Here is a 26,566-nt window from a genome sequence, read left to right as displayed (position 1 = left end):
TCTCTCCTTCAGGTGGTGCTGGTGGGTTCATCCATGAATGAAAGGGATCAGATGTTGTTCATCAGCACAGACGAAGGTTCCTCCTTCCAGCGACAGTCCGTCTCCTTCACCCCGGACTCGCTCATCTTCCACCCGAAGGAGGAGGACAAGCTGCTGGCCTACTGTAAAGATGGCAGGGTGGGTGTTGCACCGGAACATGAAGATCATGAAGCAACGCCTGAAAGAAGACAGTGATGCCTCTGTTTCTATTCACATGGCAGCAGATGAACTCAAAGAGAAGCGTGATGTGTGATACATGAACAATGATGGATCTTACGCATTACCTGAACAGGGCCATAGCAGTGTCAACGACACACACTGTAAAACACATTCTCTGACATTACATTTCATGTTGACAACATTTTGCAATCTCACTTGGCTTTTTATAAAAAGTTCTTTGGCATATTTTATTCTAAGAAGAGAAAAAAAAAGTCTAGTCAAAATTCCAGATGCCCTTTTAAATTAGAATTTTGCTCGTTCTGATAGTTTTGGCCATCATTTATTTCAGGCACCATAACATTGCACACGAGCATTCAGATTTTAAGGTTGTTAACAAACCAGGTTGTCGACACTGTTTAGCAGGTGAAGCCCTGGGAGTGAGGTTATAACCTGTCATTGCACCTGAAAACTGTGTCGGGCTGTAACGGTAAAGACTGAAGGCTTGTGCCCATGATACACGTGCCAAACCTTCTCTGCTAAAATATTCATCAGTCCTAACTGGGTTGATGCAAATGTATTCCAGTTGTCATTCACTTCAAAGAATACAGCTGGTAATCCGGCTTGAGGTTAGGCTCTTTAACTGAAGGCTACATGCTCTGAGTGTGTAATGGTGGTCTTCTCTGTGTTTTTTGTTGCGTCCAGCTTTTTGCTTCGACAGACCTGGGCCGCAAGTGGACTTTGCTTCAGGAGCGGGTGACCAAGGACAAAGTCTTCTGGTAATTTATCATTATTAATGATTAAGAACTTCCAGGCTCAATGTTCTGTGTCCCAGTGTATTGCTTCTTCATTGACACATATACATGTACAAAGCAGTAACAGATGTGCAGGAAGCACCTACTGCTGGAGTGCAAGCAGGGAGGAACCCCCCTCCCTGCACATCTTCCACCTGCTTGAGATCCAGTCGGCGAAGTCTACGACCATGTCCTCAGTTCACCTCCATCGTCTGGAGGGAATGCTGCTCTCTGCTGGCGGCACAGTCAGTCTGTCCTCCGGTGTTCACCTCAGTCCAACAGCCAGGCGCAGAGGAACAACTAGGAAATGGAAACGGCCCTCTGGTGCTCGGTCCCCCAGAATCCTGCCTCTTAGTTAGCTGATGTGGGTGAAATACACTGTGGGTGGAATGCCTCCAACAGGCAAAGGAGTTCAAGTATCTAGGGGTCTAGTTCACGAGTTAGGATAAGATGGAGCCGGAGGTCGACAGGCGGATCGGTGCGGCTGCAGCCGTAAAACAGGGACCGTCTTGGTGAAGAGGGAGCTCACAACACCCGGACCAGCTCCGCCTCAGGCTTGCCACCCTTCTCATGCACATATGTGTTCTAGCATCCTCTGTTCCCCGCGTTGGAGAAGGAGGTTTCCTGCCCTTCAGTCCAGCCCTTCATCCACTGCTGCCGTAGTTAACCTGGACAAAGGGCTGAGGACTCTTGCTCCGGTCCGCCAATCGCTTAACAACAGCGGCTAACCGATATCGCGCTCCAGCAACCATCTACCAGGTGGGTCAAAGGGTGTCGTTGTCGACCCGGGACTCTACCGGGTACAGTCCAAGAAACTGGACCCAAGATTCATTGGTAATCCGTCCCCCTACCTCAGGACACCTTGATCTCGGATGGGATCCATTTTTTAGTTTAGGTCTGTCTTTTCAGCAGTATTTTAAAGGAGGGTCATTTTCAGTGCAAAGTGTTGCTGTACTTCAAATGCATAAATGGCCCATTCAGCATTCATTATATCTTTCACTTTCAGAGCTGCACTGAATGGGACATTTAGGTTTATGGCATATTCCTTCAGTGATTTATCATTCCTCATCAGCAATCCAGTATTTGCCACCTTTCTTCTTTGAGTGATCTCCAAGAGTAATCTTTTCAACATCAATATCTAAGCTACAGCTTTTTTTTGGACTGTTCCTGTCTGATTAGTACTCAGTAGCCCTTCCCACAGGTAGCTTTTGTCTGTCCAGGTCCAGTTCTATAATCTGTTGGCTCTGTGTTCATCTGGGACAGCAGCCAAGACGGCTATTGGGAACCCTTTTTGTTAGTTTGAATCCTCCTTTAGCTCGCAGCTCGCTGAGACTTTCTGCAGCTTGCTTTTCTGCTGCCAAAGATTTAAGGCAGTCATCAACATAAAGGTTTGATTTAATAGTGTCAATTTCTTTTCTTATTATCTGCTTTTTTTGAAGACCGATCCCTGGCGGAGGCTGCTAAGATAGTCAAAAAGCTCCTTGATTGCAAGGAGCTTATTTTGCTAGCACAGGTTGACGACCATTGACTTCCTTGGACATTCCTTACCCTCAAGGACGGCGGCTGGCTGGCAGGTGTATTTGAGTCGTATTGAGGCTCAGGACAGCCCCTAAGGAGGACCTTCATACCTCATCTGTGGAGTTGGCTTACAGCCAGCCACGGCCAGTTGGTAGTGGACTCGGCTTGGAGGACAAAATTCACATGACTAGTAGGGTAGCGTGAAATAAATCCGTTAGGACTCAAAGGGAGATTACTATGATGGTTTACGATACGAGTGACAGCCGACTGCCTTCATTCATCCGCTCCTGCAAGTCTTTAATCAACATGAGCTGCATGTCTTTGGACTGTGGGAGGAACCTGGAGGAAACCCTGCTGCCGTTGGTATTTCCTCCTCGTTTTATGTTTTTTTCTTTGCTTTGGCAACAAAGATGCTGCAATAGCAATAAAGGGTATTGAAATGTATTTTAAAAAAGAGATAACGAATGCAGTGTATGTGAAGGTGTGAGTTTTGCAGTTCGCAGTAACACAGAGAGTGCAGTGTGTGGAGAGGGTTGGATCTAAAGTTGTTTGCCCAGCTCCTTTGAGATGGACCACACAGTTTTTCTGAAAAAATGGATTGTCTCTGTTCAGAAAAGCCATTGATTAATTCAGTAATTCTCATCTGTTTTCCAGGTCAGTATCTGGTGTGGACGCGGACCCTGATTTGGTACACATGGAAATGCAAGACACAAGTGGAGGTACGGGGATGTTGCTCATGTACTATTTATATGGTAATTCATGACACTGTCTGGGTACCAGTCACACAAGCAGCTAGAAGAATAAGTTAGATTACAGACTGAAAAGTAATCATTTGAGTAGAATTGATTTGTGTATTTACTCACAAAGGCAAAGCCAACGTGTGGAACAATCAGAGTTTATAGCATAATCAATACCACCTAACCCTGAGATGTCAACAAGTCAAAGCAAGAGAGAAAGTAGTCCCTACTCCCTATGTGAGCACTCTGTGAACCTGCATGAATATATGTGTGTGTGTGATCATCAGGATCTGTTTGCTTCTTCCTGTGTGACTGCAGGTTACCTGTATGTTACCTGTCTCATCCAGAACTGTTCGGACAAAATGGTGACGGCTCAGTTTCTTGGCAAAATCAACCACAACTCGCTGCTGGTGCAGGACGACTACATATTTGTGAAGGTAAACATGTCTACAGGTCAGATGACAGGTAGTGGTTTCTGATATCACTATTTTAGTGACATTTCCAAAAAGTATAACTTTTAACTTTTATAACATCTCTTTACATTTGTCTGCCTGAAACCTGCTTCTTCCTGGTTATTTATAATCACTCAGCGTGTGTGCAGATGCTTCATCTGTCCATGTTGTGGTTGCGTTTGCAAACACAACTCATGCTGCTGACTTTTGTCTTTTCTCTTAAGAAACTCTGCTGCTCGGATAACATATAGCATTATCGGCTCAAAACGGAAAATAATGCATTCATCCAGCCCTTGTATCTAATCATAGTCCCCTGGGGCTTTAATTATGTAGATAGGTGTGTCATCTGCATAATTATGATAACACACTTTGCTGTTCTTCATAATATGAGCCAGTGGAAGCATGTAGATGTTGAACAGAAGAGGCCCCAGTATTGAGCCTTGGGGAACACCACATGTCATGCTAGTCAGCTCTGATGTGTAATTAGCCACCGACACAAAGTATTGTCGGTCCTTTAAGTAGGATTCAAACCTGTAAAGGGCCAGCGAGTCCTACCCAGACTTTCAGTCCGTCTCAATCGTTAAAGCAGTTTTTACCTCCTCTGTTCCTTTCTTCTCCCTTTTAAAAAAAGAATTTTTGCAATGAAAGTGTGAGTAATAAAATGAAGATAAGACACAAGCTAATATTTAAAAACAGTGGATTTTAAGTTGTGGCTCTCGTGCTGATTGTGTGTGTATGTGTGTGTTTCCAGGTCACCACAGGCGTTCCTACCAAGCACTACGTGTCCTATAAGCGCAATGAGTTTGTCCAGATGAGGTTTCCAAAATACGCCTTGCCAAAGGTAAAGCAAACACAGATGCTACTTCTCACATTGCTTCAAATGTTTAATGTAGATCTTTGAAAAGAGGGACCAGCTCTTTACCCTCAGAGACGGCTGGAGGGGTCCTGGAGTTTAGCCGACAGTCGTCACGTGCTTTGTGGACGTGGGGAAGGCTTTCCACCGGGTCCCTCAGGGTTTTGTGGGGGTTTCTGTATTGGAGGCCGGACCGGTTGCAGCGGGCCATCCGGTCTCTGCCCTGCAGCAGGAGTTGTGTTCGCATCCTCTGCGTTATGTGAGACGCGTCCTCTGTGGCTGTTGGCCTCCGTCATGGCTGCCCTTCATCACCGGTCCTGTTCGGTCTCTTTCTGTCTCTCTGTCTTTCCCCCATGAAGACCATGAGGATCGATGTGATTCCACGAGGCTGGAAGGCAATGGGTGAAAAGTGTGTGTGTGTGAATGTGTTTGTGTGTGTGTCTTGTCTCCCTCCTCTCTATACATGTGTCCTCTTACTTGGGTGAGCAGATGGGTCACACTCTGCAAAGCTTTTAGGGCGAGCGACACAGAAAGGGGAGGAGGAGAGGGACAGAGGCGACAAGCAGAGGAAGAAAGGTCGGAGTGGAAGACGGATGAGAGCGACTATTTCAGGCACCGTGTGTTTTCAGTTTGAATAATTGAAACGCTGGAGGATGAAAAATGCAAAGGTCATCACTGAAAACACTTTGCCTCTCCTGAGAGAGCTGACCCGGGTCATGAATTACCACACACACACACACACACACACACACACACACACACACACACACACACACACACACACACACACACACACACAGCTCGCTGGCTGTGAAATAACAGGAATAATTGCATCTTGTCCAGTGTTCAGGCCGCTCCAGAGGGCCAACTAGAGAACTGTAGAAGTGTTTCAGGAAAGTGAAACCTTCAGTTGACTTGATGACTCTGGAGACAGACCGACACACTGACGGTGACTGGATGTGGACCAGAACCGGTTGACAGTTGTCAACATTAACACATGCAAACCCTCCACTCATGAGCACATCTATGACACTTCCTGTTTTTTATACTTTTTATATCTGTATGACACTTCAGAGTTTGGTTTAGAAGTTAAATTGTCACGAGGCAAAGCGGCTTCATGCAATTGTGTTTCACTTACATGCATCAAACTATGTAGTGCACCTTCACCTGGTGAACAAATATAAACCCACCCCTTCACCTAATATTGGGTATACATAAACATGTGCTTTATGCAGAAATCTGGGATTCATCAGTATTTACTGACCTGAACGTGTTCTTGCAGTGTGATCACATGTAGAAGTACCTCAGTCCATGCAGACGAGTGTGATGCAGGCCTGGCTCTCTCTCTGTAAACACAATGCTCATGTTTAAACCACAATAATTAAAAAAAGCTTCAACACAGTTACCCGAGCCTCAGCCTGTATCTCAGGGAGTACAACAATGAAATATTTGTTTTAATATTTAGAAAATACTGTCCCTTCTTGACCCCCACTCCATCCCCCCCTCCAGGATGTCCAGATCGTGAGTACGGATGAGAGCCAGGTCTTCCTGGCGCTGCAGGAGTGGTACCAGTCAGACACGTATAACCTGTACCAGTCGGACCTCCAGGGCGTCTACTACTCCATCGTCCTGGAGAACGTCCGCAGCACCAAGCAGCCGGAGGAGAACGTCCTCATCGACATACTGGAGGTGAAGGAGTGGAAGAGTCGTGTATATATATATATATATATATATATATATATATATATATATATATATATATATATATATATATATATCATGTAGCATACAGATGAGTGCATAGGGTCTCTTTAAATGAGGTTTTCAGGTATTTTTTGCAAAGTTGACTGTTCCCTTCTTCATTTCCTAGGTTCGAGGAATCAAAGGAGTCTTTCTGGCCAATCAGAAGATCGACGGCAAGGTGACGACGCTCATCACGTATAACAAGGGTCAGACCTGGGAGCCGCTGGTCCCGCCCACCACGGACATGAACGGCAGGCCGGTCAGCTGCAAAGCAGTAAGTGACCTCACAAGGAGTTTATCTTACTTACTTCTTCATTCAATACGACTTCAGGTGAGCAGCTTTGAAGTAAAAGCGTTCGCAGCCTCTGCATGTCTGCAGACCGTTAAACTAATCAGATATGAGGAATCTTATCGGCTGAATAAAACTAGCAGCTAATCAGCTGACGTTCATGCAAACGCCACATAAACCTGTCTGAACACATCCTGCCGAGCTGCATTTGTTTTATTGTACCGATGTGATACGACACGTTGTTGCATTGTGTTAACGTTGCACAGCAGCTGGATTGTTGTGATACGAGAGATGACATGAGATCAGGATGGACATGAAGTCTCTCCTGCATGTTTGCCTCCTGCAGCCGGACTGTCACCTGCACCTGCACCTGCGCTGGGCCGACAACCCCTACGTGTCCGGGACGGTCCACACCAAAGACTCTGCTCCAGGGCTCATCATGGGCGCCGGTGAGCCTCAGGGGATGTGTTTAAATGTGACCAGTCAGAGGTTTCACCGCTTGTGTACATTGTGTATTTCATTGTTGAAGCTTCTCCACGCATGACGATCATTCATGTTCAAAAGTCACAGTAATTTTATTCATGTAGCTCAATATCAGAAATGTTCCTCATGAGGCTTCGCCGCCTGCAGCGTGAAGCAGCTTCTGTGTCCAGACACCCGGGTTTGCATCTGGAACAACAGACATGAAGTAGATGCAGGATGGAAAACAATGAACTGTATACATGTGAGAAGAAAGAAGGATTACATGCAATCTACCATCTTAAATAGAGAAGAACAGAGTAAACATGTTACCAACATAATGACCAGATCAAGGACAACAGGATGTTATTTTACTCATTATTCCATAATTGTGACTTTATCTACTTTCATACATCAGTTAAATATAAATGTAAACTTTTTGGAGCCTCGCTCTTCCCATCTGGTGATTTGTTAAAAAACATAAACATATTCCTCTTTCTTTATTTAACTTCCTCTGAATTGGTTATTCACTACATATTCTGCTCACTTCTGTGCTCTCAGTGTTCCTTTGTCTCTTTTGTTGTGTGCAGTTGTTTGTTTGTGTTCATGTGAGATTATGTTCCTGATGAAATGTTGTATTCATGACCTTTCCTCCAGGTAACCTCGGCTCCAAGCTGGTGGAGTACAAGGAGGAGATGTACATCACGTCTGACTGTGGGAAGACCTGGAGACAGGTACAGTCTGCCTTCCCTGCTTTGCATAAGCCCCTCCCCCTTCCTCTGTTTCCCCTCCTCTCATAGGTTACTAACAAACTGTCAGTCAGTTTGGCTCGTACCATTTTGTTTGTTAGTTTTAATGTTTGTGCTAATGTTAATAAAGTATTACATTAGTAATATCATATTTAATTTAAGCCTAAACGTTGTGCTGCATGTCTTCAGGTGTTCGAGGAGGAGCATCACATCCTGTACCTGGACCACGGCGGCGTCATCGTGGCCATCAAGGACACGTCCATCCCTCTCAAGATACTCAAGTAAGTTACTGAGTCAACACCGACGCGCACGACTGTAACACACTCTGTAACACACACTGTAACACACTCTGTAACACACACTGTAACACACTGTAACACACTGTAACACACTCTGTAACACACACTGTAACACACTCTGTAACACACACTGTAACACACTGTAACACACTGTAACACACTCTGTAACACACACTGTAACACACTCTGTAACACACACTGTAACACACTGTAACACACTGTAACACTCTGTAACACACACTGTAACACACTGTAACACACTCTGTAACACACTGTAACACACTGTAACACACTCTGTAACACACACTGTAACACACTGTAACACACTCTGTAACACACTGTAACACACTCTGTAACACACTGTAACACACTCTGTAACACACACTGTAACACACTGTAACACACTCTGTAACACTGTAACACACACTGTAACACTCTGTAACACACACTGTAACACACACTGTAACACACTCTGTAACACACTGTAACACACTGTAACACACTCTGTAACACACACTGTAACACACTGTAACACACACTGTAACACTCTGTAACACACACTGTAACACACTCTGTAACACACACTGTAACACACACTGTAACACTCTGTAACACACCCTGTAACACACTGTAACACACTCTGTAACACACACTGTAACACACACTGTAACACTCTGTAACACACCCTGTAACACACTGTAACACTCTGTAACACTGTAACACACTCTGCAACACACTGTAACACACTGTAACACTCTGTAACACACTGTAACACACTGTAACACTCTGTAACACACTGTAACACACTATAACACACTCTGTAACACACTGAAACACACTCTGTAACACTATAACACACTATAACACACTCTGTAACACACTGTAACACACTGTAACACACTGTAACACACTCTGTAACACACTGTAACACACTCTGTAACACTATAACACACTATAACACACCCTGTAACACACTGTAACACACTCTGTAACACACTGTAACACACTCTGTAACACACTCTGTAACACACTGTAACACACTCTGTAACACTGTAACACACTGTAACACACTCTGTAACACACTGTAACACACACTGTAACACTCTGTAACACACACTGTAACACACTCTGTAACACACTGTAACACTCTGTAACACACTCTGTAACACTGTAACACACTCTGTAACACACTGTAACACACTGTAACACACTCTGTAACACACTGTAACACACTGTAACACTCTGTAACACACTCTGTAACACTGTAACACACTGTAACACACTGTAACACACTCTGTAACACACTGTAACACACTCTGTAACACACTGTAACACACTCTGTAACACACTGTAACACACTGTGAACCTGAACGCTTCCTGTTTGTCTTCACAGGTTCAGTGTTGATGAAGGACGCTCGTGGACCGTCCATAACTTCACCAGCACCTCCGTGTTCGTCGATGGACTTCTGAGTGAACCAGGAGACGAGACGCTGGTTATGACGTGAGTTCAGTTTCACAGTGACGTTAAAGCTGCGAGGAAAAGGTCCTGGAGGAAGCACGCCGGCAGGAAGCTGCTGACGCGGCAACAACGTCTGCTGAGTGACCGCTGAACGTGGTGAAACATCACTTCACACTGCAGAAGAACAGAGGAGAGCAGCTGTCCCACTGTGATGGAAACCTTCACTGGCTGAAGGAAATCATCCAGGAGACTAATGTTGTATCCTCAGTGGAAAGAAATCACATGACTTAGTGTGTGAGTTGTGTTACCTTCCATGCTCCTAAACTTCCTGCAGAGGCAGAATCTAAAGCCTCACTTTGTTGATGATGTCACAGCCTGAAGGAGCTCACTTCACACAGAGTGGTGTGATGGTTGATGTTATAGTTGTGTCTCACAGCTGCAGGCATGTGTGTTCATGTGGTGTGTGTGGTGTGTGTTCATGTGGTGTGTGTTCGCAGTGTGTTCGGACACATCAGCTACAGGTCCGACTGGGAGTTGGTCAAAGTGGACTTCAGGCATTCGTTCCCGCATCAGTGCACAGAGTCTGAATACGAGCTGTGGACGCTCACGGACCTGCAGGTAACGCACACACACACACACACAGCACATACACACACATACACGCAGCACACACACATGGTTACCAGCATGTGTGAAAACTAAATTATAATTCTTCCATCGTGGCCGTCAGGGAGAGAAGTGCATTATGGGCCAAGAGCGGAGTTTCAGGAGAAGGAAGGACGCGGCGTTCTGCATCAAAGGGAAAAGCTACACGTCAGCTCTCACCACCACAGCGTGTCCGTGCACAGAGAGAGACTTCAACTGGTGAGCCGGCCCTGTTGTCAATCTGTTGTGTTGTTAATCTGTTGTGTTGTTATTCTGGACACATGAAGTCTCTCCACGTCTGCCCTCCTGGAGAGAGCCTTTCATCTGTGTTTCTCCCTCACATCAGTACATTCCTGTACTGAGGTGAGCGTCCTGGGGAAGAGGATGTTCACTCGTTATTTTTACTGTTCTTCTATCATATCTGTGTGTTTGTGGTGTATGTGTGTAGTGACTATGGTTTTGAACGGTCCCCAACGGAAGGCAGTCGCTGCTTCGCCGACTTCTGGCACGATCCAGACTCACCACCCGAAGACTGCCATCAGGGACAGACCTACACGTCCAGCTCGGGGTCTGTGCACCAACACAGCAGCACAATGACACGCTGCAGGAGATGAGAAGAGCACTAGCTTCCTCATAGCCACATGCTAGTTATGGAGCTGGAGTCAAAACAGTTAAAGCACTCCCTCTGTACTTTAAACATTTCCTTAAATACATGAACTGATTCTTCAGTGTGTATCTTGGTGTTGGGGTCATTGTTTGGTTTGTTTGAAGTACAGGAAAGAAAATAAAGAGTAAAGCATATGCTTTATTATAATATTGTCCTTGATCTAGTGTAGATGTATTAAAGCAGTGAGAAACAATCAGAACATTGTCTTTGGAGCTTGACGTCTACAGATGATAGACTAAAGGTTGTGTGTAACTGAAAGGATGCTACACAACACCAAACGTCCTCTACACAACATGTTTTGTTCAATCCTAGTTAATGAATTCATTTCAGGCTTAATTCTTAATTCTCAGACTTTAGACAGAAAGTTTCCTGCAGCTTCAGCCTCTTCGCTCCGTCTGCAGACACATGGATCACACTGATCTTGACTTCTCATCTCAATGTCTAAAAATCTCTTTCCATAAATGTTGACCTGTTCATTTGAGGAGAAGATACACCTGCACCCTCTTACACCTGTCCTCCACTGTTTCAGCTACAAGAAGGTGGTGTCTAACATGTGTGAAGGAGGACTCAACAAGCAGCACAGCAACAAACAGCACAACTGCCGTCTGTTGCCCCCAAAAGGACTTCAGGTCCGCATCAAAGGTCAGATGTTGGCCGTGGCTCCTGGCGATGACATCACTTTCATTGTCCACCAGGAAGAGGTAGGACACAAGGTGTTGTGCTGCATCTCTCCTTCTGTTCCGTTTGACTCGGCTGACGGGCACGCCGTGTTCCCTCCAGGGCGACACCAGCAGCACCAGGTACCAGGTGGACCTCGGCGACGGGGTCTGGGCCATTTACCAGAACCTCACGGTGACGGACGAGCCCATCCAACACCGCTACAAGAACCCGGGCGTCTACAAGGTCACCGTCAAGGCCGAGAACACGGCGGGGCAAGACGAGGCCTCCATGTACATCCAGGTCACAGGTCGGCCTGCCGCTCACTCTGGAAGCCGGCCTCTTGAAGGAAGAGCTCAGCTCTCAGAGTCCGGATGTAATGAAACATCTTTTCTTCTTCCAGCTCCTCTGCAGGAAGTGCACCTGGAAGTGGTTCCCATCACTGGGAGGAACCACGAGGTGAACCTGACGGCCATCGTCCTTCCTACTGACGCCAACATGTCTGTCTTCTACTGGTGGATTGGAGACTACCAGCGGGTAAAGACACAGGACACACTTCATCTGACCAACTTTATCTGATGTTTCTAAACCACAAGATCACACAATCCTTCTCATACACTAAGGTACCTTCAGCTTTTAGAGTTCTTATAGCAAACGCGTGAGGAAAACAACTATTTATATCCAGTAGATACAGAGCAACAATATCAACAATGGTTGAATATAATCCCAACATTCACACTCTTTTTGTTCTATTTTTCATCTCCAAACAAACTCGTCTCACTTGAACATTGTGTGAAGATGAAAGTCATCCGTGTTGAGGTTTCAGATGAGGAACAACTAAATCTTCTTCTATGCAGCTTTCAGCAGCATGAACTCCTGCAGCGGTCACATGGGATCTCTGAGGTTTCATTGCTGCTCGGAGCTGCTCGTCTTCATCCTGAATATATCATTTAAAAATGACAAATAAATAAACGTCAGTAACGTCTGGGTTCATCAATACTCTGACCTTTAATAGTTTAGCACTGGTGACTATTAAAAGCTGAGTTTCAGTACCAACCCCATCTTTAGATAATGAAACTAGAGCAGACATGCTGGTGCGACGTCACACTCAGGTTAGTTTAATGATCCGTTAAAGGCATAAAGATGACGTTTAGTCTCTTTAGACTTCACAGACCGATGTCCTCACTAACGGCCGGCTCGTTGTGACTTTCTCTCGTAGCCCACGCTGACGCTGCAGAACAGCCTGCTGACTCGGTTCCCAGAGACGGGAGAGGTTTCCATCACCGTCCAGGCGTCTAACGGCCGGTCCATGGTGCAGGACACCCGGACCGTCCGAGTCTACGGTGACGACCACGACACAGAACATTACTGTAGAAATGAAGCAGATATGGACTGAATATAGGAATGAAACCAAAGTCATTTATGTTTTAAAGTGTGTCAATCAAGCTCAGACTATCCCTTTACTCCTCAGGTGTTTTAGTAAATTCAAAAGATTAAACTTTACCCTCTGAATCTAACACTTTCTTAATGAAATATGATGAAAATACATATTGTCATTACTGTATCAAGTCATACACGGTCATTAGAGTTTTGAATGATGCCTGTGATGAGTAATAACTCCTCTGTTTGGTCCACTTCCAGATAACTTCCAGGTCGTCCCTCTGAGTTTCAGCACAGGTCTGGACACCTTCAACCCGAACATCCCCGAGTGGAGGGAGGACATCGGCCAGGTGGTCACCAAGATCCTCGTGAAGGTGCGACTAAAAACAGTTTGAATGACGCTTTTCTGAAGGAAGATGATCATAATACACTTTTAAAATAATGGAAATAGCAGAGGAAGTACTACCAGAGGCCTCTCATGAAGACACACAACAGGAATAATAAAGCTGATAAACTCATTTGTATGAATATTGATCCATGCAGCTGTATTGACTTGTGACTGACCTTTGACCCTCTGACCTCAGACCACAGGCGTCCCTCTGGAGTCGCTGGTCACGGTGGTGAAGCCCGGCCTCCCCACCACTGCTGACCTGTACGTCCTGCCGCTGGACAGGAAGCCGGCCTCGACCAGCATGTTTCTAGATAAGGTACTGCAGCTAGAACACAGAGCATGTTTCTAGATAAGGTACTGCAGCGAGAACACAGAACATGTTTCTAGATAAGGTACTGCAGCGAGAACACAGAGCATGTTTCTAGATAAAGTACTGCAGCTAGAACACAGAACATGTTTCTAGATAAAGTACTGCAGCGAGAACACAGAACATGTTTCTAGATAAAGTACTGCAGCGAGAACACAGAGCATGTTTCTAGATAAGGTACTGCAGCGAGAACACAGAACATGTTTCTAGATAAGGTACTGCAGCTAGAACACAGAGCATGTTTCTAGATAAAGTACTGCAGCTAGAACACAGAACATGTTTCTAGATAAAGTACTGCAGCTAGAACACAGAGCATGTTTCTAGATAAAGTACTGCAGCGAGAACACAGAACATGTTTCTAGATAAGGTACTGCAGCTAGAACACAGAACATGTTTCTAGATAAAGTACTGCAGCTAGAACACAGAACATGTTTCTAGATAAGGTACTGCAGCTAGAACACAGAACATGTTTCTAGATAAAGTACTGCAGCGAGAACACAGAACATGTTTCTAGATAAAGTACTGCAGCGAGAACACAGAACATGTTTCTAGATAAGGTACTACAGCTAGAACACAGAGCATGTTTCTAGATAAAGTACTGCAGCTAGAACACAGAGCATGTTTCTAGATAAAGTACTGCAGCGAGAACACAGAACATGTTTCTAGATAAAGTACTGCAGCGAGGACAGAGGAGAGTAGTGGAAAAAGCCATGAAAAAGCCATGGAAATCCAGTGGAAAGGTCATGGAAAGGTCATGGAAAGGTCATAGAAAGGTCATGCAAAAGCAGAGGTCACAATGAACCCTGCGCTGTAACGCCTGTGTTTGCTGCTCCGCAGCGTATTCCAGCCATCGTACAAGCCTTCAACAGCAACAACGTGAGCTTTGTTGTGCGCGGAGGACTTCAAGTGCTGGTGAAGCTCGCTGACCCCAACGCAGGTACCGTACGGTACCATGGATGACCTTTGGTCTGCTCATTGCTGATGACTCAACAGGCCCAGCAGCAGAGACGTTCATGGCGTTCATTTAGTTTGATGAACATCTTTTAGTTCAGTTGGCTCTTTTCTTCTTCTTCTTCTTCTTCTTCTTCTTCTTCTTCTTCTTCTTCTTCCTCTTCTTCTTCTTCTTCTTCTTCTTCTTCCTCTTCTTCTTCTTCTTCTTCTTCTTCTTCTTCTTCCTCTTCTTCTTCCTCTTCTTCTTCTTTTTCTTCTTCTTCCTCTTCTTCTTCCTCTTCTTCCTCTTCCTCTTCTTCCTCTTCTTCTTCCTCTTCTTCATCATCATCATCTTCCTCTTCTTCTTCTTCTTCTTCTTCTTCTTCTTCTTCTTCTTCTTCTGTGTGAAACAGACTCCAGCTGTTTTCTTTCTCTCTACACTTTCTGGATTTGCCTCCAGCAACGTGTTTTGAATCAGAATCATGTTCTCATGATGTAGATATGAGGCCTTTGTATTGATTCCTATGTGTACTTATAGGCTACCATGGAGTAGTTGGAGGTCCAGGTTTTTGGGCTCTCGCAGTGATTTTCTCCATCAGCATCATCGCCACCGGCTCCTTCATCCTGTACAAGTTCAAGAGGTAAACATGTCAAAGGTTGTGCATGTAAACATGTAAACGCGTCAGCTCAGCGTGTGAATGTGTTATAACTCTGTTATGTTCATCTGTAAACACAACACCTGTTGTCATCCTGATAGAGGATCCTGCTCTGGTGCTTCCCACAGGGTTCTTCACTTTTCACCCCTTAAAGGTGTTTTTGGGTTGAAGGTGTTTTTGGGGAGTTTTTCCTGATCCGAGGTCGTGGGACAGGATGTCGTATGTGTACAGACTGTGGAGCTTCTTCATATGAGTGTAGTAGGCTCGATGAAGGAATCAAGACTAATAATATAAATTGTGGATGATAGTAATAATGATAATGATAATAAAAGCAGTAATGGTATCGCAATAGCAACTTATTAGCAATGCAACTCATGATAGCAGCGGGTGTCGGGCCGGACCAGATACAACCATGACTCGTGGAAACCTGTGATGATCTTTCAGGAAGCTCCCAGGGAGCCGCAACGTCTACGCTCAGATGCACAACGAGAAGGAGCAGGAGATGACCAGCCCTGTCAATCACAGCGAGGACACGCAGCACATCATCCAGGGTGAGGAGTTCATAGACGATGACCTGGACTCACAGACTCTAGGTAACGCAGGAGGAAGCCCCGCCTTCCGCTCCCTTATAAGGACCGCTAACCACCGCTACTAAGCGCCAGATGCTAACACCGCTAACAGCAGATGCTAACACCAGATGCTAACAGTAGACACTAACAGCAGATGCTAACTGCAGATGCTAACACCAGATGCTAACACCAGATGCTAACAGTAGACACTAAGAGTAGATGCTAACACCAGATGCTAACACCAGATGCTAACACCAGATGCTAACAGTAGACTCTAACACCAGTTGCTAACAGCATATGCTAGCACCAGATGCTAACAGTAGATGCTAACAGCATATGCTAGCACCAGACGCTAACAGCAGATGCTAACAGCAGATGCTAACACACACGCGGTACAGGAGTCACATCACCTGCATGCACGCAGCGCTGTCAGATCATATCACGATCAACATCATGTTCACTAGTGTGAACTTAAACAATTCATCACGGATCAAATCCAGACATTTATGACTATTTAAGAATGAAATAGGAAATATACTCGTCCATTGTTGTGTCATAAGCTGAAAGAAACATTCTCTTCATGTAGAAAATGAATTCCATTATAACAATAATTGAAAGTTGCTCTTTATTTCACAACCTCACTGACCGGCATTTAAATAGTTAACGTTCACAGTTACAGTTCATCACTGTCCTTTTACATGGATGTTACATTAAAATGAAGATGCTTTGATATGTTTTGATGATCTCTGTTATGTTTGACTCTTATTATAGAACATAAATAAGACGTTGACAATAATTTTAATGAATTAACAAATGTCCGTTTGTTGTTTTTTCTTCTATAAGTTTTCCCCTGCGGAGTAATAAAGTATCTATCTATCTTAAAAGTCATTCTGAATTTGATATTTTGAGTTTTGGACCATCTGTAAAGGTAGAAAGACATAGAAGAAGTCTCCTGATGACTTAGATACTAAAGTAATGAACAGAATATTCCATCCGTATGAATTACTACAAGCATGAACCAAGAAGAGAGGAAACTCTGACGGCGTCCATGAAGTGATAGTTGGTGGAAATGAATAAATAATTCTGTTCAACGTGAGTGTGTCGCTCATGTGTGTGTCTCTTGTGTGTCTCTTGTGTGTCTGTCAGCAGGAAGTCACTCCGGTGTCGTCCTGAGCATCAACTCCAGAGAGCTACACAGCTACCTGACCAGCTGATGGCCGCCACGCTAACGCTAACGAGCTAGACTAACACGCATAGGGACTCCACTCGGCCTTCCTCCTCCTCTTCTCTTTTTTCACCACACGGCGGCTTCCTGACCCCTGCAGCAGCCGGGGTGTGACCTTTGTTTAGTTTGTGGTCTTTAAGGCGGGGCATGTTGGGGATGAGGTCACCTTGAGGACGCTCACTCATCTGGTTTGAAAAGAAAGAAACTCACTTGCAGACACTCAGAAGCAGAGACTGTGACACTGGTTCCCAGCCAGAGGAAGTTGAACCATCAACCACCAGAAGACCATCACCACCTTCAGCGGGTTCTCTGTGCTGGTGCTCAGTGAGCAGAGTAGAGAACACACCTTTAGCCTCATCCTGATGCTTTGCTTCCACACCATGAGTCAGCATGCAGGACGGCGGCGGTGCACTTTCTTAAATTCACGTTTCACAGCTTCTCTGGATTACACATTCCTAATCCCAACAGAAATGTCTCTAAAAAGCATTGTTCCTTTTTCAGAAGCTCACTGCGTTCACGTTCTGGTGTTTCACTCACAATTCAAGAGGTTGCGAGGACTTCAGCAACACCTGTGAAGGAGCTCACGTCTCTCACGTCTCTCTAAGGGTCATCTGCCTCATGGCATTTCCAATTAAGACAAGATTATTTATTTCTAATTTAAGTATGCTCCTCCTCCTCCTTCCCAAACTCCCAGCGTCAGAGTTCCTCTGAGTGTTTCGCCGTCGTGAAGGACTGAGAGTAGATGTTCTCTGGATCAGCCTATATTAGGCACAGCGGACTAATGGCTCCTTTAAGGTTTGGTTTGTTGTGTGTAAATGTTTAAATATGAACAATCTCCACTTTGTACAGTTCCCTTTGACAGGAGTGTTTTACACAATGACCAAAACACACAGCAATTTGTTTTGGAGCAAATATATTTGCTCAGTTGAAAAATATCTCACGTTTCCTTTTCCATGTTTCCATTTCACATCCAGTGTATAGTCACGTCCAACATGTGGATACAAACACAGAGACTCACTGTTACTGGTTGTTCCTTTTGATGCGGTGTTTTTGTTTGTCTGGTTGCACTGATGATGCAGCGATGCAGCGATGCAGCGATGCAGCGAGCGGTCTACAGACCGACCGGAGGTCTTGATGTGCAGCTGCTGGTTTGCCTCCATGCACCTCACACTCTGGTTTACTCTTCTGTACATATTCTGTTGTGATGAGCTGTCATGTATCAGTGCCGCCAGCGGAGGGGACGTATGATATTCCAACATAGTGACGAGTATCACACCTGCAAGTCCACCACGGCATTTTTTATTTTCCTCTTCCTTTTTTGGGTTGTTTGATGTATTGATTTTGTTATTAAAATAATTGTGTTCTCATCAGGAACGTGTTGCACTCGACCTGCATCCTGGAATAAACACTCGCATAACTCGTCTGCTGCTTTCATCACAAGTCTCTGGATCCACAGAGACTTTTACAGAACATCGTGTGTGTGTGTGTGTGTGTGTGTGTGTGTGTGTGTGTGTGTGTGTGTGTGTGTGTGTGTGTGTGTGTGTGTGTGTGTGTGTGTGTGTGTGTGTGTGTGTGTGCAGCTGTTCATAACATGGAACTTGAAAATAAAATCTGCTGTTATGAAGCACTTTCAGGAATAAAACCTTTTGAAGAAACATCTTTTCACCACTTCACTTCCTAACAGTGAAGTGGTGAACTCACACTTATGAAGTCAAACTGGTGGATGAGCACAAAATAAAACACTTTGTAATGACGACACACTCTTTAGCATTAGTTAAGTATGAGTAAACACTTACTTCATCATTGTGAAGCATTCTTACATTAACACACTAGTATGCACTTCATGAACACAAATGTATTGATTAATAAGAGACTATTGATGGATTCTCATAATCAATAACGTGAACGTGTCAGCAGACTCAGAGACGTCTCAGCTCTCGAGCCACCGGCTCGTCCTCGGGCCGTGAGCGATGAGTCCATGAAGGAACGTTCACCTTCACCCACGTTGATGTGTTGAAAGTGGAATAATTTGATTTATTTGGCGGATCAATTCATAACCTCTTGGCTGTTGAACTCACACCAAACAATGAGCAGAGAACATTATACCTGTTTGCATCTTGCAATAAATATTTATACGTTCTTTATCACTTTGTGTCGATTGTTTTCCTTTTCTGTGACGAGACGTGTGAGAGCATTAATACATTATTTAATTATCAATATCTAAATCATATTTTCAAATAATTGCATGAATAGTTGACATTTAAATACCCTTTTAATAATCTCTTTACGAATGGATTTGCAATATATGTTTGTGTGTGTATATATATATATATATATATATATATATATATATATATATATATATATATAATTTAATTTCCAAAAGGGAGCTACATGACACTAATAAAGGAAAGAACACAGAGGTTATTATCCTGCTGGTCATATGGTTCATGAATATTAACAGTAAATATTAAGTTGAGGAACTAAAGAGGAGCTTTGATTGGATTCAGGTCCATGTTGTATTTTCTGTGTTGTAGCTGATAAGCAGCTGTAAGACACGAGGGAGGCTGCTGCTACTGCTAATGCTAATGCTACTGCTGCTGCTACTGCTACTGCTGCTGCTGCTAATGCTACTGCTGCTACTGCTAATGCTAATTCTACTGCTAATGCTGCTGCTGCTGCTGCTAATGCTGCTGCTGCTAATGCTAATGCTGCTGCTGCTAATGCTACTGCTAATGCTGCTGCTACTGCTGCTGCTACTGCTACTGCTGCTGCTACTGCTAATGCTGCTGCTACTGCTAATGCTGCTGCTGCTGCTACTGCTAATGCTGCTGCTGCTGCTACTGCTGCTGCTACTGCTAATGCTGCTGCTGCTGCTAATGCTACTGCTGCTACTGCTAATGCTGCTGCTACTGCTGCTGCTACTGCTAATGCTGCTGCTGCTGCTGCTAATGCTGCTGCTGCTAATGCTAATGCTGCTGCTACTAATGCTACTGCTGCTGCTACTGCTAATTCTACTGCTAATGCTGCTGCTGCTGCTGCTCATGCTGCTGTTTATGCTGCTGCTACTCCTGCTGCTGCTGCTCATGCTGCTGTTTATGCTGCTGCTACTCCTGCTGCTGCTGCTAATGCTAATGCTGCTGCTGCTAATGCTACTGCTAATGCTGCTGCTAATGCTAATGCTAATTCTACTGCTAATGCTGCTGCTGCTGCTAATGCTGCTGCTGCTAATGCTAATGCTGCTGCTGCTAATGCTACTGCTAATGCTGCTGCTAATGCTACTGCTGCTGCTAATGCTGCTGCTGCTGCTAATGCTACTGCTAATGCTGCTGCTAATGCTACTGCTGCTGCTAATGCTACTGCTGCTGCTGCTGCTAATGCTGCTGCTGCTGCTACTGCTAATGCTGCTGCTGCTGCTACTGCTGCTGCTGCTACTGCTGCTGCTGCTGCTGCTACTGCTGCTGCTGCTGCTACTGCTAATGCTGCTGCTGCTGCTACTGCTGCTGCTACTGCTGCTGCTGCTGCTGCTACTGCTGCTGCTGCTGCTGCTGCTACTGCTGCTGCTGCTGCTGCTACTGCTACTGCTGCTAGTGCTGCTAATTTCAAATGCTGCTAATGCTGCTGCTGCTGCTGTTGCTGCTGCTGCTGCTGTTGCTGCTGATGCTGCTGCTGCTAATGCTACTGCTAATGCTGCTGCTGCTGCTGCTGCTGCTGCCGCTGCTGCTGCTGGGAATGACATCACTTTCTACATCATATCAACTCCCAGTGAGGCCATGAAGTGCTGAACTCCATCCAGCCACAGGGAGGCGCTGCAGCAGGAAGCAGGAGCGTTTTCATGTGTTCATGTACTGCGATGAGGTCATGAACACAACTCATCTGACACTTCAGGGTCAGAACACATGAAGGAACCAACAGACTAAAGTAAGTCCAGGATCCTCTGATCAGAGCCACAGGAACACAGAGAGGATGTGGACTCACTGCTAATACACATTTTAACATATGGACTGTTCGGGACATGTATTGTAACATATTCATTGTTCATAGTGTTTTTTTAATTTCTCAAAAACAAAATCAGTTCAAACCAAGAATAATATCAAAATTGTTCTCATGTTGTTGAGGAACTTTCTGTAACACAAATCTTCGTTTAGGTTTTTGCGAGAGAAGAACGTGACGTTCACAGTGCTGGTTTGTCATTTGGGGGTTTGTGGGTAATATTAAGTGAGAACAAATCTGAAAGATCAGCGATGACGACCAGCAGACGGAGACTGAGATGCAGGTGAGCTCCTGTTCTTTACTCCAACTTTGAGCTACTTAAGTTATATTGTCTTCACTTACTTTATAGTAAAACTCCTCTACAGGCAAATGTTGTGCTTTTACTATTTATATTTCAAGTGGCCGACTCAGATTAATAACCAGAATATAATCAATGACGTTGGAAGAAAAGATGTGAACCCTCACATTAAATAACATGATTTATTTTACTCACTTCAACCACGAGAAAACAGCATCCGCAGGTGAGACGAGCCTGCAGGACGGCGAGCAGAATACCACGAGTGGTGAACATCACGTGGTCGTGTATGACTTGTTCTGAAATGACTCTAGATTGTGTTGACTGGGGAAGTGGGAGTGTGTTGCTTGCCGTGGCGAGGATGTTGTTGCCCTTCCTCCAGTGCTTGAGTTGCTGGTGTCTGGAGCTCTGGAGGGAGGTTTTGACCTTCACCTCTTGTCTCAAACCAGTATGAGATAGTTTGGAGGTGCTGGCAGACCAAGGTGGCGGAGCTTCTGGGCGTTGTGTGTTGTGCTTTGAAGTTACCTCTGGCGTGTGTGAGTGTGAGTGTGTTGAGGGTGTGCACGAGTGATTGGCGTGCTTTGTTTTCTTTTGGGACTCCACCCCGCTGGTTTCCCTCAGCGGCCAGACCCCGCCCTACACTTTGTTTTCAGTAACGGCCCTTTTATTATTACCCTGTAGTGTTCGAATTGTGTGTCCAGATCAATATTGTACATTGATTGGAACCACGTCTCCCGATACCTTTGTGTAAGGAACCCGCTGAACTACTGTCACCACATTCGATGCTGCGCAGCGAGTTGAACCCTCCACAAGAGTGGCCAAGACAGGAACCGGCTTGATGACGTCATAAACGTATGTTAGCAGGTGTGTCCCAGACCACATCGGTCACACACTGTTCTCAGCACCTCACAATGGTTTGTTGAACCAGTTTTGTCAACAAACAACCACTTTTAACGAAGCTAATGTGATAACGTGTGTTTGCTGTTTGTCTTTGCATTGTTTGCCACAGAGTTCCTGCATTTAACAGAACAAATGAAATAGTACAATACAGATGAAATGGTACATCCTGAATGAAGAGGATGCTGCACGCGTCAACGCCTCTGTGTTTTTCTCACACTGCTCTGGTGACCTGAAGGCGGGATGCAGGGCGGCAGTGCATCTGTAGGCTCTGATCAGTTTCCTCTCGTCTCGCTCTCATCCATCCTGTTCTTGCCGCAAGGTGAGTGATGTGTCAGTTGATTATGTGTGATATATTTATGTAGGTTGCTAGTGCACTATAGCATCAATATAATGTGTTGTTTCTCTACTAACAGACTCGTTTAGTATTCATTTATTAATGCGAGGAACATTGCAACAAATAAGATGAGGCTTCAATTTAATTTAATACTTAGTCGCAGTGTTATTAAAAACTAGTTCAAAATACTTTTGCACTGTCTGATGTGTTTTGCAGTATGTTTTGTGTTTCTCTTGTGACATATTTGTGCTGTGCAATATTTGTGATACAATATTTGTATATATCAGGAAAGAAAATGGATATGGACTTTTTCTCCTTTGAGCACCATCCCCCCGATAGGGGGCAGGTCTCAAAGTTCACCGTCTTCAAGTAGTTCAAGTAGTTGTATGAACCCCAAATGAGTCTAATACTCTATATACTGAGTCTAATACTCTAATACTTCAGAATGTATTAGTGAAAAAAATATATACTTTCAAAAATCACTTTTATAAGATATTTTGACGATGAATATCCAGAATGATCTAAATAAGAGTTCTTAAAATGTCTTTTGGAGCGGTCGCCGACCGTAAACTGCATGTTCAGGCCCTCACCAACGTCCCATATACGACTAACACTCCTTTTGAGAAGAGTCAGCATCACAATAAAACAAAGCATCGCCCTGTTACCAAGGATTTTTAGTCCTAAACTGTGTCATTTGCTTAAAAAATGGACATCGTCTCACTGGAGCACGCTGGGTCTTTACATTTGCATAAGCCTTCCCCATGCTGTGTGAAGTGTTTGTAGAAATGTGGGCGGGACAGGAAATGCACATGAAGCGGATCTGTGAGACAGAGGAAAAAAAACTGCAGCCAACTTGAGATACTTCAGGTGCTAATAGGACTATCGTGGTGATTTTTGCTTTTTTAGACACTCACGAGCCCGTAGGGTTACTGAGATGTGTGTGTTAGTGACATTCAACACACACATAGGACGGACGTAACTTTTCACAATTCTGATAATAAATACACTTTACAAAGTCAGTTTTCTATCTCAGTAACCCTGCGAGCTTGTAGGAATCTATTAAGGTACGATACATTATTGTGTATGTTAGTACCTGAAAATCCAAACGCAGCCTTTATGCAAATCACTTTTCAATTTTTGAACCGAACGACAGTTTTTTGACGAAAGTCCTTAGAACCAGAACTCGGTTCTTTAGGTCTCACGACTCTGTCGTTGTTGTTTGGACCTTGAAGCAAGGAGTTGGAAGAACTCAGAGGCGGCTCGAAAAGGCATTGTTGGGAAATATCATGCTGGATGTTCAAAGTTATGATCAAAATATGGTATAACATTTTTTTTATTTATAAAAAATTCACAAATAAATCCTTTAAAAAATGATATGAAATAACACAATTATTACAGCTCACTTGGGGTTCATATGACTACTTTAACAGACCTCACTAAAGCCTTGAAGGGACATTGTGGGCACTTTGACTGGTACTGGTTCACTGTCATGGAGACTCAGGGAGGATTCCTCCTGCTCCTCTTGGTGGGACCGATGCTCCTGATGCTGTGCTCTTACCAATGGAACACGTCACAGGATGAAAGAGGTAAAAGATGTGTCCACATGTGAGTGTGTGTGCGATTGTGTTGTTGTTCCAGCTGTGCATCCTGGTGGGGATCATGGAGAACGCTTCGTTTGTGCTTCACTGCCTGAAGTGAATGATGGATAGCTGAATACATGTGCAGATGTTAGAACCGCAACCTCGTCTATCCTGAATGGAAAGGCCCGCGAAAGCTGAACGAATTCAGCACTAATTAGTTAGGGTTGAATTTAATTTATTAATAACACCCAGGCTTGCAACTGACGGTTTGGTTTTGTGTGTTTCTTTACCCTTTGTCATTCATAGGTTTGTTAAGTTTGTTACAGCAGTCGGTGGCAGAGATGTAGAATATTAGCAGCTGATCTGCCCATGTCCTTTTACTTTAGCATTGTGCTTGTCCCCTTTAATTTAAGTCCAAGGGTGAATTGTTACACACATATTTACATTTGTCTCTTCACAGCGGAGATCTATCGGCTGCAGGAACCGAGAAAGCGGCTCGTAAAAATACAGTGTGATGGTAACACAGAGGAATATGCTGGGGGGAAGCGCAGTGTGGATGACATGCGTATCAATGAGCTGGACAACCTCGTTGTAGATGACAAACATGGCATCATCTACTGTTACGTTCCCAAGGTGATAAAGACACGGACAGGAACATCAGTGTCAAAGCAAATCTTCTAAATCAGTAATCTGCACTGCACTTCCCAACGGTCACTTATTGTTTACACTGCCGCTGCAGACTGAGTCTTGTTCTTGTCTACAACAGGTGGCGTGTACACACTGGAAGATTTTTTTTAAAATCCTGAACCAGAGTGATCCACATCTCGACCCCAATTCCATTAGAAACGTTCACAGCCTCAGGTTCCCTCTCCTGAGCGACTTCCCGAGACCAGAAATTAAGGTCAGTTCATACAATGGCATCAGATGTTTTTCAAAAATGACAACAGGAAGTGCTGATGCATACTTATTTGTTAACTACAGGCAAAGTTGAAGCACTACAAAAAGTTTCTGTTCGTCCGGGATCCGTTTGTTCGTCTCATCTCCGCCTTCCGAAACAAGTTTGTGAATAAAAACCAGTACTTCTATCAAAATTATGCCCGGAAGATGCTGCAAAAGTATGGCAACCAGTCTAACCCGCCAGAGACAGTGGAACAGGCGTCTGCATCCGGCGTGCACCTCTCATTTTACAACTTTATTCAGTACCTGGTGGACTCGCAGACACCGCGGCCCTTTGAACCCCACTGGAGGCCCATGAACCGGCTGTGCCAGCCCTGCCTCATACAGTAAGATTGTTTTTGCCAACAGATCTGTAAAAGACTCCACCTGTGTTGTTTCTGGAAACGTAAAGGGGGAATTTTAAACGTGCAACTGGAGTGTGTTTTTATAAAGTTAAGGGATTCAGTAGGAGACGAAACATTTCAGGAATATTTATTATAAAAATAATGTTGGGAATTGCTGCAGCTAAGGCCAAAATATCCTGACTTGATCAAAAACAACAAAAAACTGGACCCCTGGCCTGAAAGACAGTCGGTCAGTTTGAAATGAGTCCTGAGCAGAATGGATCCCTGGTGATCGCAGCACGGTGCATGCCGGTTAGATTCATGTCCAGCTTGATCCCGTCATGCACACGAGGTCAATTGACTGTTGCTCAAGCTGAAAGGTGCATCTCATTTTGAAATTACCAACTGGTTCAATATTAATGCAAAACAATGCTCACTTCAACAGGTATGACTTTATTGGTCATCTGGAGAATCTTCAGCAGGAGGTTGGGCAGCTGATGAAGATCCTGATGCTAGAGGACGACATCAAGTTGCTTCCATCCTATCCCAACATGACGTCCTCTGACTCTCTGTGGAGCTGGTTCAGCACGGTGCCCCTGGAGGACCGGAGGAAGCTGTACCAGATCTATGAGGAGGACTTCAAGCTTTTTGGCTACAGAACGCCTGTTGAACTGCTTGATGGTTGAGAGGAAGTCATCGCTCTTCCTTACGCAGCCCGTGGGCATCGACACCACAATATTTACTTATGAGCAAAGAAAAATGAAGACATATTTTATTTGACTGGCTTTTCTCAAATACAGGAATTATACGCTATGGTTATCTTGGGCTCTGTACGTGTATTTGTCTTCTCATTATTTACATCTCTTTTCTACACTAATATGCTTGAGTAATATGCTTTTAGAGAAATAAGGCGTCCTTTCCTCTGAAGCCTCATGTGAAGGGACTTTATTCTCAAAGTGATTGTATAAATCCAGAATATGATTACGGTGTCTTTTAAACAAAATGAAAGGAAATGAATTATTTGGCATAAGGTTTTGGGGGAATATTTAAATAATGTGTGATAGTGTTTTGTGACTTAGCCAATTAAATACCTTCCTTTTGCCTCACCGTGAGTGTCCATTCCTCTGCACCTGAGTCTTTACAGACACAA

The 26,566-nt window shown here is 44.4% G+C and overlaps 2 protein-coding genes across 5 annotated transcripts in view; both read left to right on the top strand.

Moving 5' to 3' along the window:
- sorcs2 (sortilin-related VPS10 domain containing receptor 2) overlaps positions 1-19,132 on the top strand; it is a 97,602-nt gene extending 78,470 nt beyond the window's left edge. Inside the window, exons 4-27 of one of the 4 annotated variants that reach the window (XM_068599613.1) lie at positions 13-177; positions 901-974; positions 3,162-3,226; positions 3,563-3,681; positions 4,448-4,537; positions 6,059-6,238; positions 6,420-6,566; positions 6,928-7,030; positions 7,698-7,774; positions 7,979-8,070; positions 9,482-9,589; positions 10,045-10,165; positions 10,278-10,411; positions 10,641-10,760; positions 11,389-11,560; positions 11,640-11,826; positions 11,920-12,053; positions 12,736-12,859; positions 13,158-13,270; positions 13,481-13,603; positions 14,492-14,591; positions 15,123-15,225; positions 15,685-15,791; positions 16,959-19,132. In XM_068599613.1, the coding sequence (XP_068455714.1) occupies positions 13-177; positions 901-974; positions 3,162-3,226; positions 3,563-3,681; positions 4,448-4,537; positions 6,059-6,238; positions 6,420-6,566; positions 6,928-7,030; positions 7,698-7,774; positions 7,979-8,070; positions 9,482-9,589; positions 10,045-10,165; positions 10,278-10,411; positions 10,641-10,760; positions 11,389-11,560; positions 11,640-11,826; positions 11,920-12,053; positions 12,736-12,859; positions 13,158-13,270; positions 13,481-13,603; positions 14,492-14,591; positions 15,123-15,225; positions 15,685-15,791; positions 16,959-17,023 (2,823 nt within the window). In that variant the 3' untranslated portion in view covers positions 17,024-19,132. Of the gene's footprint in view, positions 1-12; positions 178-900; positions 975-3,161; positions 3,227-3,562; positions 3,682-4,447; positions 4,538-6,058; positions 6,239-6,419; positions 6,567-6,927; positions 7,031-7,697; positions 7,775-7,978; positions 8,071-9,481; positions 9,590-10,044; positions 10,166-10,277; positions 10,412-10,640; positions 10,761-11,388; positions 11,561-11,639; positions 11,827-11,919; positions 12,054-12,735; positions 12,860-13,157; positions 13,271-13,480; positions 13,604-14,491; positions 14,592-15,122; positions 15,226-15,684; positions 15,834-16,955 lie in introns of all 4 variants that reach the window. The other 3 variants (XM_068599612.1, XM_068599611.1, XM_068599610.1) reach the window with 3 other exon arrangements.
- Positions 19,133-24,045: 4,913 nt separating this feature from the next.
- On the top strand, positions 24,046-26,484 carry LOC137802083 (carbohydrate sulfotransferase 12-like). The gene is made up of 5 exons (XM_068599643.1): positions 24,046-24,142; positions 24,597-24,769; positions 24,903-25,037; positions 25,118-25,419; positions 25,862-26,484. Exons 1-5 carry the CDS (start codon positions 24,046-24,048, stop codon positions 26,100-26,102), a joined length of 948 nt encoding a protein of 315 aa, XP_068455744.1. The 3' UTR covers positions 26,103-26,484.
- Positions 26,485-26,566: the final 82 nt, after the last annotated feature.

The sequence above is a fragment of the Clinocottus analis genome, unplaced genomic scaffold, assembly GCF_023055335.1.
Source record: "Clinocottus analis isolate CAN_PGR_092001 unplaced genomic scaffold, fCliAna1.0.p SCAF_49, whole genome shotgun sequence".
Lineage (NCBI taxonomy): Eukaryota > Metazoa > Chordata > Actinopteri > Perciformes > Cottidae > Clinocottus > Clinocottus analis.
Note: the sequence above shows the minus strand (reverse complement) of the source record. Positions and strands in the feature narration are given on the sequence as shown.

Bases quoted from the DNA above. Each gene is read 5' to 3' on its own strand.
- LOC137802083 (XM_068599643.1), top strand. From the start codon at position 24,046: ATGGAGACTCAGGGAGGATTCCTCCTGCTCCTCTTGGTGGGACCGATG. The intron at 24,770-24,902 runs GTGATAAAGACA...TGTCTACAACAG, and splicing joins TCTACTGTTACGTTCCCAAG to GTGGCGTGTACACACTGGAA. The intron at 25,038-25,117 runs GTCAGTTCATAC...TGTTAACTACAG, and splicing joins TCCCGAGACCAGAAATTAAG to GCAAAGTTGAAGCACTACAA.